The 16,140-nt window shown below is 48.0% G+C and overlaps 2 protein-coding genes across 2 annotated transcripts in view; both read right to left on the reverse strand.

Moving 5' to 3' along the window:
• Window positions 1–448: 448 nt before the first annotated feature.
• Window positions 449–16,140, reverse strand: part of LOC146423151 (disks large homolog 4-like) — a 52,686-nt gene continuing 36,994 nt past the window's right edge. The window contains exons 6-13 of the mRNA XM_085045079.1: window positions 14,868–15,037; window positions 12,225–12,272; window positions 11,175–11,263; window positions 9,784–9,922; window positions 5,411–5,549; window positions 3,255–3,411; window positions 1,799–1,901; window positions 449–510 (exon numbers count right to left, since the gene is read on the reverse strand). Coding sequence (XP_084901205.1) covers window positions 449–510; window positions 1,799–1,901; window positions 3,255–3,411; window positions 5,411–5,549; window positions 9,784–9,922; window positions 11,175–11,263; window positions 12,225–12,272; window positions 14,868–15,037 — 907 coding nt within the window. The remainder of the gene's footprint in view (window positions 511–1,798; window positions 1,902–3,254; window positions 3,412–5,410; window positions 5,550–9,783; window positions 9,923–11,174; window positions 11,264–12,224; window positions 12,273–14,867; window positions 15,038–16,140) is intronic.
• LOC146423152 (disks large homolog 4-like) overlaps window positions 15,394–16,140 on the reverse strand; it is a 16,224-nt gene continuing 15,477 nt past the window's right edge. The window contains exons 8-9 of the mRNA XM_085045051.1: window positions 15,549–15,570; window positions 15,394–15,402 (exon numbers count right to left, since the gene is read on the reverse strand). Coding sequence (XP_084901177.1) covers window positions 15,394–15,402; window positions 15,549–15,570 — 31 coding nt within the window. The remainder of the gene's footprint in view (window positions 15,403–15,548; window positions 15,571–16,140) is intronic.

Genomic DNA, 16,140 nt, shown 5'->3' on the forward strand with positions numbered 1-16,140 from the left:
CGCGTCCGTATTCTGGGAAATTTGGGAGATTTGGGGTTTTTTGGGGTTTTTGGGGTTTTTGGGGGTTTTGGGGTTTTGGGGTAAAGGGGGATTTGGGGGGAATTGGGATTTTTTGGGTTATTTGAGATATTTAGGGGATTTGGGATTTTGGCCTCAAATCGTCCATATTCTGGGAATTTGGGACATTTGGGGTTTTTTGGGTTTTTGGGGTATTTGGGGTAAAGGGGGAATTGGGGGGAATTGGAGGAAATTGGGATTTTTTGGATTATTTGGGATATTTGGGGGATTTGGGATTTGGGATTTTGGCCTCAAATCGTCCATATTCTGGGAATTTGGGACATTTGGGGTTTTTGGGGTTTTTGGGGTTTTTGGGGTAAAGGGGGATTTTTGGGGTATTTGGAATATTGGGAGATTTGGAGGAAATTGGGATTTTTGGGGATTTTTTGGGTTATTTGGGATATTTAGGGGATTTGGGAGATTTTGGGATTTTGGCCTCAAATCTTCCATATTCTGGGAATTTGGGATTTCTGGGACATTGGGGACATTTGAGGACAATTTTGGGACATTTTTGGGCCATTTTTGGGGTGATTTTGGGACGTTTTGGGGTCACTTTCAGGCTGTACTGAGCCACGATGGTCACTGACTGCCCTGCTGGGGACATTTTGGGGACATTTTTTGGGACATTTTAGGGATATTTTTGGGATATTTTCAGGATAATTTCAGGATATTTTCAGGATAATTTTGGGATATTTTTGGGGTGATTTTGGGGTATTTTGAGGCGACTTAAAGGTGATTTTTAGGGTAATTTCAGGGCCATTTCGAGGCGATTTTGGGGTAATTTTTAGAGCTATTTTAGGGATATTTTGGGGATATTTTGGGGATATTTTCAGGATATTTTGGGGGCATTTTCAGGATAATTTCAGGATATTTTCAGGACATTTTGGGGACATTTTTGGGGTGATTTTGGCGTGTTTTGGAGTCACCTTCAGGCCTGTACTGAGCCACGATGGTCACTGACTGCCCTGCTGGGGACATTTTGGGGACATTTTTTGGGATAATTTCAGGATATTTTCAGGATATTTTCAGGATACTTTTAGGATATTTTTGGGATATTTTTGGGGTGATTTTGGGGTATTTTGAGGCGACTTAAAGGTGATTTTTAGGGTAATTTCAGGGTCATTTCGAGGTGATTTTGGGGTCATTTTCAGAGCTATTTTAGGGATATTTTGGGGATAATTTCAGGATATTTTTGGGATATTTTAGGGCTATTTTGGGGTCATTTTGAGGCAATTTTGGGGCCATTCTGGGACCTTTTTTGGGTCATTTTTTGACCATTTTGGGGTAATTTTGGGGTCATTTTTTGAGCTATTTTAGGGATATTTTGGGGATATTTTCAGGATATTTTGGTGACATTTTCAGGATATTTTTGGGATATTTTAGGGACATTTTGGGGACATTTTTGGGACATTTTTAGGACATTTTGGAGTCACCTTCAGGCCTGTACTGAGCCACGATGGTCACTGACTGCCCTGCTGGGGACATTTTGGGGACATTTTTTGGGACATTTTTGGGATATTTTCAGGATAATTTCAGGATATTTTTGGGGTGATTTTGGGGTATTTTCAGGTGATTTAAAGGTGATTTTTAGGGTAATTTCAGGGCCATTTCAAGGCGATTTTGGCGTCATTTTTTGAGATATTTTAGGGATATTTTGGGGATAATTTCAGGATAATTTCAGGATATTTTGGGGATATTTTTGGGGTGATTTCAGGATATTTTTGGGGTGTTTTGGGGTCACCTTCAGGCCTGTACTGAGCCACGATGGTCACTGACTGCCCAGCGTTCTTCAGCGCCAAAGCTGCTTGTTCGTGAGTCGCGCCGCGGAGATCAACCCCGTTCACCTGGGTGGGGACATTGGGGACATTTGGGGATATTTGGGGACATTTGGGGACATTGGGGAACATTTTGGGATATTTAGGGATGAGGAGGGATGAGGAGGGATGGAGAAAATGGGAAAAAATGGGGAAAAAAATTGAAAAAATGGGGAAAAGTAAGGAAAAAAAGGGGAAAATGTGACTTTTGGGGACAATTTGGGGACATTTAGGGACAGTTGGGGACGTTGGGGACAGTTGGGGACATTTGGGGACATTTTGGGATATTTAGGGATGAGGAGGGATGGAGAAAATGGGGAAAAGGGGGAAAAAAGGGGAAAAAATGGAGAAAAATGGGGGAAAATTGGGGGAAAATTGGGAAAAAAAGTGGGAAAATGGACTTTTGGGGACATTTGGGGACATTTTTGGGATTTTTGGGACATTTAGGATGTTTAGAGATGTTTAAGGATGAGGAGGGATGAGGAGGGATGGAGAAAATGGGAAAAAATGGGGAAAATTGGGGGAAAAAAATGAGAAAATGGGGAAAAATTAGGAAAAAAAGGGGAAAAATGTGACTCTGGGGACAGTTGGGGACATTTGGGGACATTTAGGGACAGTTGGGGACATTTGGGGATATTTGGGGACAGTTGGGGACATTTGGGGACAATCTGGACTTCTCAGCATGGTGAGAATAATGACAATAACGTCAAAAAAACCCAAAAAAATTCAGAAAAAATTCTAAAAAAAATCGAAAAAAATCCCCAAAAAATCCCAAAAAATCCCCAAACGTCCCCAAATGTCCCCAGCTGTCCCCAGCTGTCCCCAGCTGTCCCCAGGTGTCCCCAGATGTCCCCAAGGCACCGAGAGGATCTGCTCTCCCTTCCTGAGCTCCCCGCTGAGGTCGGCAGGGTGAAGGAGATGAAGATTCCCCAAAAAACACCCAAAAATCCCCAAATTTCGCCATTTCCCCACCATTTCCAATGTCCCCAAAGTGTCCTCGATGTCCCCAAGGGGTTGTGACACTCTGGGGACAATCTGGACTTCTCAGCATGGTGAGGATGACAATGATGATGCCAAAAAAACCCCAAAAAATTCAGAAAAAATTAAAAAAAAAATCCAAAAAAGATCCAAAAAAAATCCAAAAAAATTCCCAGATGTCCCCAGGTGTCCCCAAGGGGTTGTGACACTCTGGGGACAATCTGGACTTCTCAGCATGGTGAGGATGATGACGATGACATCAAAAAATATCGAAAAAAAATCGAAAAAAATTCCAAAAAAATCGAAAAAAATCGAAAAAAAATCGAAAAAAAATCCCAAAAAATCCCAAAAAATCCCAAAAAATTCCCAAACATCCCCAAACGTCCCCAGATGTCCCCAACGCACCGAGAGGATCTGGTCTCCCTTCCTGAGCTCCCCGCTGAGGTCGGCAGGCCCCCCGGCCAGGATGAAGGAGATGAAGATTCCTTCGCCATCCTCGCCGCCAACGATGTTGAATCCCAGCCCGGTGGAGCCGCGGGGAATGACGATGCGCCGAGGCTCCCTGGGGACATTGGGGACAGTTAGGGACATTAGGGACATTGTTTGAGGGATTTAGGGGGAAAAAAATGGGGAAAATCGGTGAAAAAATGAGGAAAATCGGTGAAAAAATGGGGAAAATAGAGGGAAAAATGGGGAAAAAATGAGGAAAAACGAGGAGAAAATGAAGAAAAAAGGGAGATTTGGGGACATTTGGGGGATTTGGGGACATTTGGGACTATTGGGACAATTGGGAACATTGGGGTTATGGAGGGAAACGGGAAAAATGGGAGATTTGAGGACATTTGGGGACATTGGGGACAATCCCAGCCCGGTGGAGCTGTGGGGATGACGATGCGCCGAGGCTCCCTGGTTGGGGACATTTGGGGACATTTAGGGACATTGTTTGGGGGATTTGGGGGGATTGGGGAAAAAAAAACGGGGAAAATCGGTGAAAAAATGGGGAAAAAATGAGGTAAAAAAGGGAGAAAATGAAGAAAAAAGGGAGATTTGGGGACACTTGGGGACATTTAGGGACAGGTTGGGGACACTTTAGGACATTTAGGGACATTGAGAGGAGTTGGGGGACAGTTGGGAGAAGTTGGGGAAAAAAAATGGGGAAAATTAGTGAAAAAATGGGGAAAAAATGAAGAAAAAAGGGAGATTTGGGGACTTTGGGGACATTGGGGACATTAGGATTATTGAGGGAAATGGAGAGAAAATGGGGAAAAAATGGGGAAAAGTGGAAAATTTGGGGACATTTGGGGACATTTGGGGACATTGTGTGAAATGGGAAAAATGGGGGAAAAAATAGGAAAAAAAATCAGAAAAAATGGCAAAAAATGGCAAAAAAGTGGGAAAAAATGGGAAAAAATTGGGGAAAAAGTGACACTTGGGGACACTTGGGGACACAGGTGACACTGTGACCCACCTGGGGACATTGGGGACATCGAGGAAAATGGGAAAATCGGAAAAAAAATCGAAAAATGGAGAAAAAAAAGATAAAAACTCAGAAAAAAATGGGAAAAAATGGGAAAAAATCAGAAAAAATCGGGGGAAAAGGGACAAAGTGCCACTTGGTGACCCAGGTGACACAGGTGACACTGGGACCCACCTGGGGACAGTGGGGACATTGAATGAAATGGGAAAATGGGAAAAAAGGGCAAAAACAGGGAAAGAAATAGAGAAAAAATCAGAAAAAAATGGGAAAAAGTCAGGAAAAGAAGGGACAAAAGTGATGTTTGGGGATATTTGGGGACACTTGGGGACACAGGTGACACTCAGACCCACCTGGGGACATCGAGGAAAATGGGAAAATGGGAAAAAAGGACAAAAACAGGGGAAAAAATAGAGAAAAAATCAGAAAAAAATGGGAAAAAATCCATCGGGGAAAGAGGGACAAAGTGACACTTGGGGACACTTGGGGACACTTGGGGACACAGGTGACACTGGGACCCACCTGGGGACATTAAGGAAAATGGGAAAAAAGATCGAAAAATAGTGAAAAAACAGAGAAAAAATAGAGAAAAAATAGAGAAAGGTCAGAAAAAATCAGAAAAGAATTGGAAAAAAATCAGAAAAAAATCGAGGAAAAAGGGACAAAGGTGACACTTGGGGACACAGGTGACACTCAGACCCACCTGGGGACATTGAGGAAAATGGGAAAAATGGGAAAAAAGATAGAAAATTAGAGAAAAAATCAGAAAAAATCAGAAAAAAATTGGAAAAAATCAGAAAAAAAAGGGAAAAAATCAGGAAAAAATGGGAAAAAATCCTAAACAAAGGGACACAGGTGACAGAGGTGACACAGGTGACACAGGTGACACGGTGACCCACCTGGGGACACTGGGGAAAATGGGAAAAATGGGAAAAAAGATCGAAAAATGGAGAAAAAAAAGATAAAAAATCAGAAAAAAATCAGAAAAAAATCAGAAAAAAATCAGAAAAAAAAGCTAAAAAATCCTGCAAAAAGGGACACAGGTGCCAGAGGTGACAGAGGTGACCCAGGTGACATGGTGACCCACCTGGGGACGTCGTCGTCGGGCAGCAGCTCCTTGGGCCCGGGCGAGAAGCGGCGCGGCGAGGTTGGGGTTAATGCCGGAGGGAACTCCGAGCTCAGGAAGCTCTGCGGGGGAAGCTCCGAGTCCAGGTGAGCTGAGTAGGCTGGGGACATTGGGGACATTGGGGACATTAGTGGGGACACTGGGGACATCAGGGGACATCAGGGACATTGAGGGGATTTGGGGGATTTGGGGGATTTGGGGACATTAGTGGGGATTTGGGAACTCCGAGCTCAGGAAGCTCTGCGGGGGAAGCTCCGAGTCCAGGTGAGCTGAGTAGGCTGGGGACAGTTGGGGACAGTTGGGGACATTAGTGGGGACATTGGGGACTTGGGGACATTGAGGGGATTGAGGGGATTGAGGGGATTTGGGGACATTAGTGGGGATTTGGGGACTCAGAGCTCAGGAAGCTCTGCGGGGGAAGCTCCGAGTCCAGGTGGGCTGAGTAGGCTGGGGACAGTTGGGGACATTAGTGGGGACACTGGGGACATCAGGACATTGAGGGGATTGAGGGGATTTGGGGGATTTGGGACATTTGGGGACATCAGTGGGGATTTGGGAACTCCGAGCTCAGGAAGCTCTGCGGGGGAAGCTCCGAGTCCAGGTGAGCTGAGTAGGCTGGGGACAGAGGGGACATTAATGGGGACACTGGGGACATCAGGGACATTGAGGGGATTGAGGGGATTTGGGGACATTTGGAGATATTGGGGATATTTGGGGATATTGGAGATATTTGGGGACATTGGTGGGGACTTGGGGACTTGGGGACACTGGGGACAGTGGGGACAGTGATGGAGACCTTAATGGGGACATTAGTGGGGACATTAGTGGGGACAGTCATGGGGACATTGGGGACATTAGTGGGGACTTGGGGACAGCAGGGATATCAGGGACATTGAGGGGATTGAGGGGATTTGGGACATTTGGGGACATTGAGGATATTTGGGGACATTGGGGACATTAGTGGGGACTTGGGGACAGTGGGGACATTAGTGGGGACAGCAGGGGACAGTGGGGACATCAGAGACATTGAGGGGATTGAGGGGATTTGGGGACATTTGGGGACATTGAGGATATTTGGGGATAAAAATGGACATTTGGGACTTTTCAGGTCATTTGAGATATCGAGGGGATTTGGGGATATTGAGGACATTGGGGACATTTGGGGACATTGGAGATATTTGGGGACATTGGGGACATTGAGGGGATTGAGGGGATTTGGGGACATTGGGGATATTTGGGGACAATGACAAGGACAGGGAAGTCCAACCACCAATGTCCCTCCCCAACCCCTAATATCTCCAAATGTCCCCAAAATCCCTCAATGTCCCCAATGTCCCCAAATCGCCAAAAATCCCCAAAAATCCCCCAAAATTGCCCCAAATCCCAACAAGATCTCAGTGTCCCCAATGTCCCCAAATGTCCCAAAATCCTCCCAATGTCCCCAATGTCCCCAAATATCCCAAAAACTCCTCAATGTCCCCAATGTCCCCTTTAACCCCAATGTCCCCAAATCACCAAAAACCTCAAAAAAACATTAAAAAATCCCCAAAAATCCCCCAAAAAACCTCCAAATGTTAATGTCCCCAATGTCCCTGATGTCCCCAAATGTCCCCAAATCCTCCCAATGACCCCAATGACCCCAATGGCCCTTTTAACCCCTTCAACCCCAATGTCCCCAATGTCCCCAAATCCCCAAAACCCATTCAAAAATCGCCAAAATCCCCCAAAAAATCACAAAAAATCCCAAAAAATCCCAACAAAACCCCACTGTCCCCGATGTCCCCACTGTCCCCAGTGTCCCCTGTGTCCCTCACATCCGGTGACGTCGGGGTAGGTGTCCCCCAGGCCGGTGACAGTGACAGAGGTGTCCCCAAACCCCCAAAACCCATTAAAAATCACCAAAATCCCCAAAAAAATCCCAAAAAATCACAAAAAATCACAACAAAACCCCACTGTCCCCGATGTCCCCACTGTCCCCAGAGTCCCTCACATCTGGTGACATCAGGGTAGGTGTCCCCCAGGCCGGTGACAGTGACAGAGCCAATGTCCCCAAACCCCCAAAAACCGTTAAAAAATCGCCAAAAATCCCCCAAAAAATCCCAAAAAATCAAAAAAAATCCCCAAAAATCCCACCAAAACCCCACTGTCCCCAGTGTCCCCTGTGTCCCCTGTGTCCCTCACATCCGGTGACATCAGGGTAGGTGTCCCCCAGGCCGGTGACAGTGACAGAGGTGTCCCCAAACCCCCAAAACCCGTTAAAAAATCGCCAAAAATCCCCCAAGAAATCACAAAAAATCCCCAAAAATCCCACCAAAACCCCACTGTCCCCAATGTCCCCAGTGTCCCCAATGTCCCCAACGTCCCCCAATGTCCCCAAATATCCCAAAAACTCCTCAACGCCCCCAATGTCCCCTTTAACCCCTTCAACCCCAATGTCCCCAAATCCCCAAAACCCATTAAAAAATCGCCAAAATCCCCCAAAAAATCACAAAAAATCCCAACAAATCCCAACAAAACCCCGATGTCCCCGCTGTCCCCACTGTCCCCAGTGTCCCCAGAGTCCCTCACATCCGGTGACATCAGGGTAGGTGTCCCCCAGGCCGGTGACAGTGACAGAGGTGTCCCCAAATCCCCAAAACCCATTAAAAATCGCCAAAATTCCCCAAAAAATCCAAAAAAATCACAAAAAATCCAAAAAAATCACAAAAATTCCCACCAAAACCCCACTGTCCCCACTGTCCCCAGTGTCCCCTGTGTCCCCAGAGTCCCTCACATCCGGTGACGTCGGGGTAGGTGTCCCCCAGGCCGGTGACAGTGACAGAGGTGTCCCCAAATCCCCAAAACCCATTAAAAATCGCCAAAATTCCCCCAAAATCCCAAAAAATCCCAAAAAATCCCAAAAATTCCCAACAAAACCCCACTGTCCCCGCTGTCCCCACTGTCCCCACTGTCCCCAGAGTCCCTCACATCCGGTGACATCGGGGTAGGTGTCCCCCAGGCCGGTGACAGTGACAGAGGTGTCCCCAAACACCCAAAACCCATTAAAAATCGCCAAAATCCGCAAAAAAATCCCCAAAAATCACAAAAAATCCCAAAAAATCCCAACAAAACCCCACTGTCCCCACTGTCCCCACTGTCCTCAATGTCCCCTGTGTCCCTCACATCCGGTGACATCGGGGTAGGTGTCCCCCAGGCCGGTGACAGTGACAGAGGTGTCCCCAAACCCCCAAAAACCGTTTAAAAATCGCCAAAAATCCCAAAAAAATCACAAAAAATCACAAAAATTCCCAACAAAACCCCACTGTCCCCAGTGTCCCCAATGTCCCCTGTGTCCCTCACATCCGGTGACGTCGGGGTAGGTGTCCCCCAGGCCGGTGACAGTGACAGAGGTGTCCCCAAACCCCCAAAACCCATTAAAAATCACCAAAATCCCCAAAAAAATCCCAAAAAATCCCAAAAAATCCCAAAAATTCCCAACAAAACCCCACTGTCCCTGATGTCCCCAGTGTCCCCAGTGTCCCCAGAGTCCCTCACATCCGGTGACGTCGGGGTAGGTGTCCCCCAGGCCGGTGACAGTGACAGAGCCAATGTCCCCAAATCCCCAAAATCCATTAAAAATCGCCAAAATTCCCCAAAAAATCCCAAAAAATCCCAAAAAATCACAAAAAATCCCAACAAAACCCCACTGTCCCCAACGTCCCCAGTGTCCCCAGTGTCCCCAGTGTCCCCAGTGTCCCCTGTGTCCCTCACATCCAGTGACATCAGGGTAGGTGTCCCCCAGGCCGGTGACAGTGACAGAGGTGTCCCCAAACCCCCAAAACCCATTAAAAAATCGCCAAAATTCCCCCAAAAATCCCAAAAAATCCCAAAAAATCCCAAAAATTCCCACCAAAACCCCACTGTCCCCGCTGTCCCCACTGTCCCCAGTGTCCCCTGTGTCCCTCACATCTGGTGACATCGGGGTAGGTGTCCCCCAGGCCGGTGACAGTGACAGAGGTGTCCCCAAATCCCCAAAACCCGTTAAAAAATCGCCAAAAATCCCCCAAAAAATCCCAAAAAATCACAAAAATTCCCAACAAAACCCCACTGTCCCCAATGTCCCCAGTGTCCCCAACATCCCCAATGTCCCCCAATGTCCCCAAATATCCCAAAAACTCCTCAACGTCCCCAATGTCCCCTTTAACCCCTTCAACCCCAATGTCCCCAAACCCCCAAAAACCTGTTAAAAAATCACCAAAAAATCCAAAAAAATCCCAAAAAATCCCAAAAAATCCCAACAAAACCCCACTGTCCCCGCTGTCCCCAGTGTCCCCAGTGTCCCCAGAGTCCCTCACATCCGGTGACGTCGGGGTAGGTGTCCCCCAGGCCGGTGACAGTGGCCTTGGCCACCCGCAGGTAAACCACGTCGTAGGTGTTCTTCAGAGCTGCCACTGCGTCCTCGTGCATCACGTCCTCCAGGCTGACGTTGTTCACCTGGGTTTGGGGACAGCAGGGGACATTGGGGACATCTGGGGACATCTGGGGACATCAGGGGAACTTGGGGGATTGGGGAGGTTTGGGATATTTGGGGACATTTTGGGATAAAAAGGGATATTTGGGGACATTGATGGGAATTGTGCATCACGTCCTCCAGGCTGACGTTGTTCACCTGGGTTTGGGGACATTTGGGGACATTTGGGGACATTTGGGGACATTTGGGGACATTGGGGACAGTTGGGGACATCACAGGGATTTGGGGACATCAGGGGGATTTGGGATATTTGGGATATTTTGAGTTATTTAGGATAAAAGGGACATTTGGGGACATTGATGGGAATTGTGCTTCACGTCCTCCAGGCTGACGTTGTTCACCTGGGTGGGGACAGTTGGGGACATTGGGGACATCAGGGACATCCCAGGGGTTTGGGGACATTGAGGGGATTTGGGGGATTTAGGGGAAATCTGGGATATTTGGGATAAAAAGGGACATTTGGGGACATTAATGGGAATTGTGCTTCACGTCCTCCAGGCTGACGTTGTTCACCTGGTGGGGACATTGGGGACATTGGGGACATTGGGGACATCGGGGACATTGGGGACATTTGGGGACATTGGGGACATCGGGGACATCACGGGGATTCGGGGACATCAGGGGGATTTGGGATATTTGGGATATTTTGAGTTATTTAGGATAAAAAGGGACATTTGGGGACATTAATGGGAATTGTGCATCACGTCCTCCAGGCTGACGTTGTTCACCTGGTGGGGACAGTTGGGGACATTTGGGGACATTGGGGACATTTGGGGACATCAGGGGAACTTGGGGACATCAGGGGATATTGGGGGATTTAGGGGAAATTTGGGATATTTGGGATAAAAGGGGACATTGGGGACATTTGGGGACATTTGGGGACATCACAGGGATTTGGGGACATTGAGGGAATTTGGGAGGTTTTGGGATATTTGGGATAAAAAGGGACATTTGGGGATAGTTGGGGACATTGGGGACATTAATGGGGACACTGGGGACAGAGGATTTAGGGACACACAGGCACAAGGAGGGGACATGGGGACAGCAGTGCCACCAGCCCACCCCAACCCATAACGTCCCCGATGTCCCCAAATCCCCCCAATGTCCCCATTGTCCCCAAATGCCCCCAGTGTCCCCAAATCCCCCCGATGTCCCCAATGTCCCCAATCCCCCCGATGTCCCCAGGAGGTCCCCAGTGTCCCCAGTGTCACTCACCGCCAGGATCTTGTCCCCAACCTGCAGCCGGCCGTCCTTGTGCGCCGCGCCGCCCTCGATCACCTTGGTGACGTAGATGCTGTTGTCACCTGGGATGTGCTGGTTGCCAACGCCACCCGCGATGCTGAAACCTAAACCTGGGGACATTGGGGACATCTGTGTCACCTGTGTGTCACCTGTGTCACCTGTGTGACCCTCAGTGTCATCAGTGTAACCTCAGTGTCACTGGTGTCACCATTGTCACCTGGGATGTGCTGGTTGCCAACGCCACCCGCTATGCTGAACCCGAGACCTGGGAGGGGACACCTGTGTCACCTGTGTGTCACCTGAATAACCTGCATTGTCACCTGTGCAATCCCCATTGTCATCTGTATAACCTCAGTGTCACTGGTGTCACCATTGTCACCTGGGATGTGCTGATTGCCAACCCCCCCGGCGATGCTGAAACCTAAACCTGGGAGGGGACATTGGGGACATTGGGGACATCTGTGTGATCTGTGTGACCTCCTGTGTCACCTGTGTGAGCCTCAGTGTCATCAGTGTGACCTCAGTGTCACTGGTGTCACCATTGTCACCTGGGATGTGCTGGTTGCCAACGCCCCCGGCGATGCTGAACCCGAGACCTGGGGACATTGGGGACATCTGTGTCACCTGTGTCACCTGAGTGATGTCATTGTCACCTGTGTGACCTCTGTTGTCATTGGTTTAACCTGTGTGACCTCAGTGTCACTGGTGTCACCATTGTCACCTGGGATGTGCTGGTTGCCAACGCCACCTGCTATGCTGAAACCTAAACCTGGGGACATTGGGGACATCTGTGTCACCTGAGTGTCACCTGTGTGTCACCTGTGTGACCTCAGTGTCACTGGTGTCACCATTGTCACCTGGGATGTGCTGATTGCCAACACCCCCGGCGATGCTGAACCCGAGACCTGGGGACAGCAATGTCACCTGTGTGTCACCTGTGTGATCTGTGTGACATCATTGTCACCTGTGTGACCCTCAGTGTCATCAGTGTAACCTCAGTGTCACTGGTGTCACCATTGTCACCTGGGATGTGCTGATTGCCAACCCCGCCTGCTATGCTGAACCCGAGACCTGGGGACAGCAATGTCACCTGTGTGTCACCTGTGTCACCTGAGTGACCTCCTGTGTCACCTGTGCAATCCCCATTGTCATCAGTATAACCTCAGTGTCACTGGTGTCACCATTGTCACCTGGGATGTGCTGGTTGCCAACGCCACCTGCTATGCTGAACCCGAGACCTGGGGACAGCAATGTCACCTGTGTCACCTGTGTGATCTGTGTGACCCTCAGTGTCACCTGTGCAATCCCCATTGTCATCTGTGTGACCTCAGTGTCACTGGTGTCACCATTGTCACCTGGGATGTGCTGGTTGCCAACGCCGCCTGCTATGCTGAAACCTAAACCTGTGAGGGGACACCTGTGTCACCTGTGTGTCACCTGTGTGATCTGTGTGACCTCCTGTGTCACCTGTGTGAGCCTCAGTGTCATCAGTGTGACCTCAGTGTCACTGGTGTCACCATTGTCACCTGGGATGTGCTGATTGCCAACACCCCCGGCGATGCTGAACCCGAGACCTGGGCACAGCAATGTCACCTGTGTCACCTGTGTCACCTGTGTGTCACCTGTGTGACCTCCTGTGTCACCTGTGTGACCCTCAGTGTCATCAGTGTGACCTCAGTGTCACTGGTGTCACCATTGTCACCTGGGATGTGCTGGTTGCCAACGCCACCTGCTATGCTGAACCCGAGACCTGGGAGGGGACACCTGTGTCACCTGTGTGTCACCTGTGTCACCTGAGTGACCTACTGTGTCACCTGTGCAATCCCCATTGTCATCAGTGTGACCTCAGTGTCACTGGTGTCACCATTGTCACCTGGGATGTGCTGGTTGCCAACGCCACCTGCTATGCTGAACCCGAGACCTGGGGACAGCAATGTCACCTGTGTCACCTGAGTGACGTCACTGTCACCTGTGTGACCTACTGTGTCACCTGTGTGACCCTCAGTGTCACCTGTGTAACTCCATTGTCACTGGTATCACCATTGTCACCTGGGATGTGCTGAATCCTAAACCTGGGGACACCTGTGTCACCTGTGTGACCTCAGTGTCACCTGTGTCACCTCCATTGTCACCTGTGTGAGCTCAGTGTCACCTGTGTTGTTTGTGTTGTGTTGTGTGGTGTGTCTGTGTCACCTCAGTGCCACCTCTCTGTGTGACCCTCAATGTCACCTGTGTCACCTCCCTGTGTCACCTCAGTGTCACCTTCACTGTCACCTGTGTCACCTCAGTGTCACCTGTGTGACCTCAGTGTCACCTGTGTCACTTCAGTGTCACCTGTGTCACCCTTCACTCTCACCTCAGTGTCACCTCAGTGTCACCTGTGTCACCTCAGTGTCACCTGTGTCACCTTCACCCTCACCTCAGTGTCACCTCAGTGTCACCTCCGTGTCACCTTCACTCTCACCTCACTCTCACCTCAGTGTCACCTGTGTCACCTCAGTGTCACCTCAGTGTCACCTGTCCCTGGCTATTCCTCCACTGTCACCAGCTGTCCCCAAATTTGGGTTTCCCAGGTGGATTTTGGGGTGAATTTCATGGATTTCGGTGCAGATTTTTGGGGTTTTTTTGTTCCTGGATGGATTTTTTTGGGGATTTTGGGAATTTTTGGGACTCCCAGGTGGATTTTGGGGTGAATTTTGGGAATTTTGGGGTTCCCAGGATTGATTTTGGGATTAATTTCATGGATTTTGGGGTGAATTTCACTGATTTTGATGCAAATTTCACCTATTTCGCCCTAAATTTTTGGAGTTTTTTTATTCCTGGACAGATTTTTTTGGGGATTTTGGGAATTTTTCGGGATTCCCAGGTAGATTTTGGGGTGGATTTTGGGAATTTTGGGTTTCCCAGGTGGATTTTGGGGTGAATTTCACCAGTTTTGGTGCACATTTCACCTATTTTGTCCTGAATTTTTGGAGTTTTTTCATTCCTGGACAGATTTTTTTGGGGATTTTGGGATTTTGGGATTGGTGTTTTGGGGTGGTTTGTGGTTTTGGGGTTTGGTGGTTTTGGGGTGTTTTGTTTTGGTGTTTTTTTTTGGGATTTTTTTTGGGTTTTTTGGGGGTTTTGGGTTTTTGGGTTGGTGTTTTGGGGTGTTTGGGTTTTGGGGTTCCCAGGTGGATTTTGGTGTGAATTTCACTGATTTTGGTGCACATTTCACCTATTTCGCCCTAAATTTTTGGAGTTTTTTTGTTCCTGGATGGATTTTTTTGGGGATTTTGGGAATTTCTGGGATTCCCAGGTAGATTTTGGGGTGGATTTCGTGGATTTTGGGGTTCTCAGGTGGATTTTGGTGTGAATTTCACTGATTTTGGTGCAGATTTCGCCTATTTCACCCTAAATTTTTGGGGTTTTTTTGTTCCTGGACTGATTTTTTGGGGGGATTTTAGGAATTTTGGGATTCCCAGCTGGATTTTGGGTTTCTTTCTGTTGATTTTGCAAATCCCAGATGAATCCTGGGGTAACTTTGGTCTCCCAAGGTGGATTTTGGTGCAAATTTCACCGATTTTGGTGCAGATTTCACCTATTTCACCCTAAATTTTTGCCGTTTTTTTGTTCCTGGATGGATTTTTTTGGGGATTTTTTTGGGATTTTGGGATTTCTGGGTACCTTTGGGCCCTTTGATGAGCTTGACCTCGACGATCCTCTCGGCTGGCACTTTCCTCCTCATCACATAGAGTCTGACCACAGCTCCAGCCTCCTTCAGAGCCTCGACGGCCGCAGAGTGAGGAACCTCGCGGACATCGGCCTCGTTCACAAACAGAATGCTGTCATTCACCCTGGAAAAAATGAAAATAAATTGGGAATTTTGGGAAAATTCAGGGAAAATTTGGAATTTCTGGGAGTTTGGAGTGGTTTTGGGGTGATTTGGGGTGATTTTCAGGGGTTTTGAGGCTGTTTTTTGTTGGTTTTTGGCCTCGTTCACAAACAAAACGCTGTCGTTTACTCTGGAAAGTTAAAGAAAAAATTGTATTTTAGGAAAAGTTTGGGATTTTTGGGGAATTTCTGGGAGTTTGGAGTGGTTTTGAGGCTGTTTTGGGGCTGTTTTGCGGTGATTTTGGGGCATTTTAGAGCAGATTTGGGGCTGTTTTGGGGAACCTCGCGGACATCAGCCTCGTTCACAAACAGAATGCTGTCATTCACCCTGGAAAAACCAGAAAAAATGGGAAATTTGGGAAAATTCTGGAATTTCTGGGAGTTTGGAGTGGTTTTGAGGCTGTTTTGGGGTGATTTTGGGGTGATTTTCAGGGGTTTTGAGGCTGTTTTTTGTTGGTTTTTGGCCTCGTTCACAAACAGAATGCTGTCATTCACCCTGGAAAAAACAGAAATTTGGGAAAATTCAGGGAAATTCTGGAATTTCTGGGAGTTTGGAGTGGTTTTGAGGCTGTTTTGGACTGTTTTGGGGTGATTTGGGGTGATTTGGGGTGATTTTGATGCTGTTTTTCGTTGGTTTTTGGCCTCGTTCACAAACAAAATGCTGTCATTTACTCTGGAAATTTAAAAAAAAATTGTATTTTAGGAAAAATTTGGGATTTTTGGGGAATTTCTGGGAGTTTGGGGTCAATTGGAGGCTGTTTTGGGGTGATTTGAGGTGATTTTCAGGGGTTTTGAGGCTGTTTTTTGTTGGTTTTTGGCCTCGTTCACAAACAAAACGCTGTCATTCACCCTGGAAAAAATGAAAATAAATTGGGAATTTTGGGATATTTGGGGGAAAATCTGGAATTTCTGGGAGTTTGGAGTCAATTGGAGTGGTTTTGGGGTTGTTTTGGGGTGATTTTTGGGGATTTCCTCACCTGAGCCTCCCATCCTGGGCTGCTTTTGGGGTTTTTTTGGGGTTTCTGGGGTGAATTTTGGGGTTTTTGGGGCATTTTTCAGTGGATTT

The sequence above is a fragment of the Lichenostomus cassidix genome, unplaced genomic scaffold, assembly GCF_008360975.1.
Source record: "Lichenostomus cassidix isolate B80296 unplaced genomic scaffold, HeHo_3.0 HiC_scaffold_34, whole genome shotgun sequence".
NCBI classification, from domain to species: Eukaryota; Metazoa; Chordata; class Aves; order Passeriformes; family Meliphagidae; genus Lichenostomus; species Lichenostomus cassidix.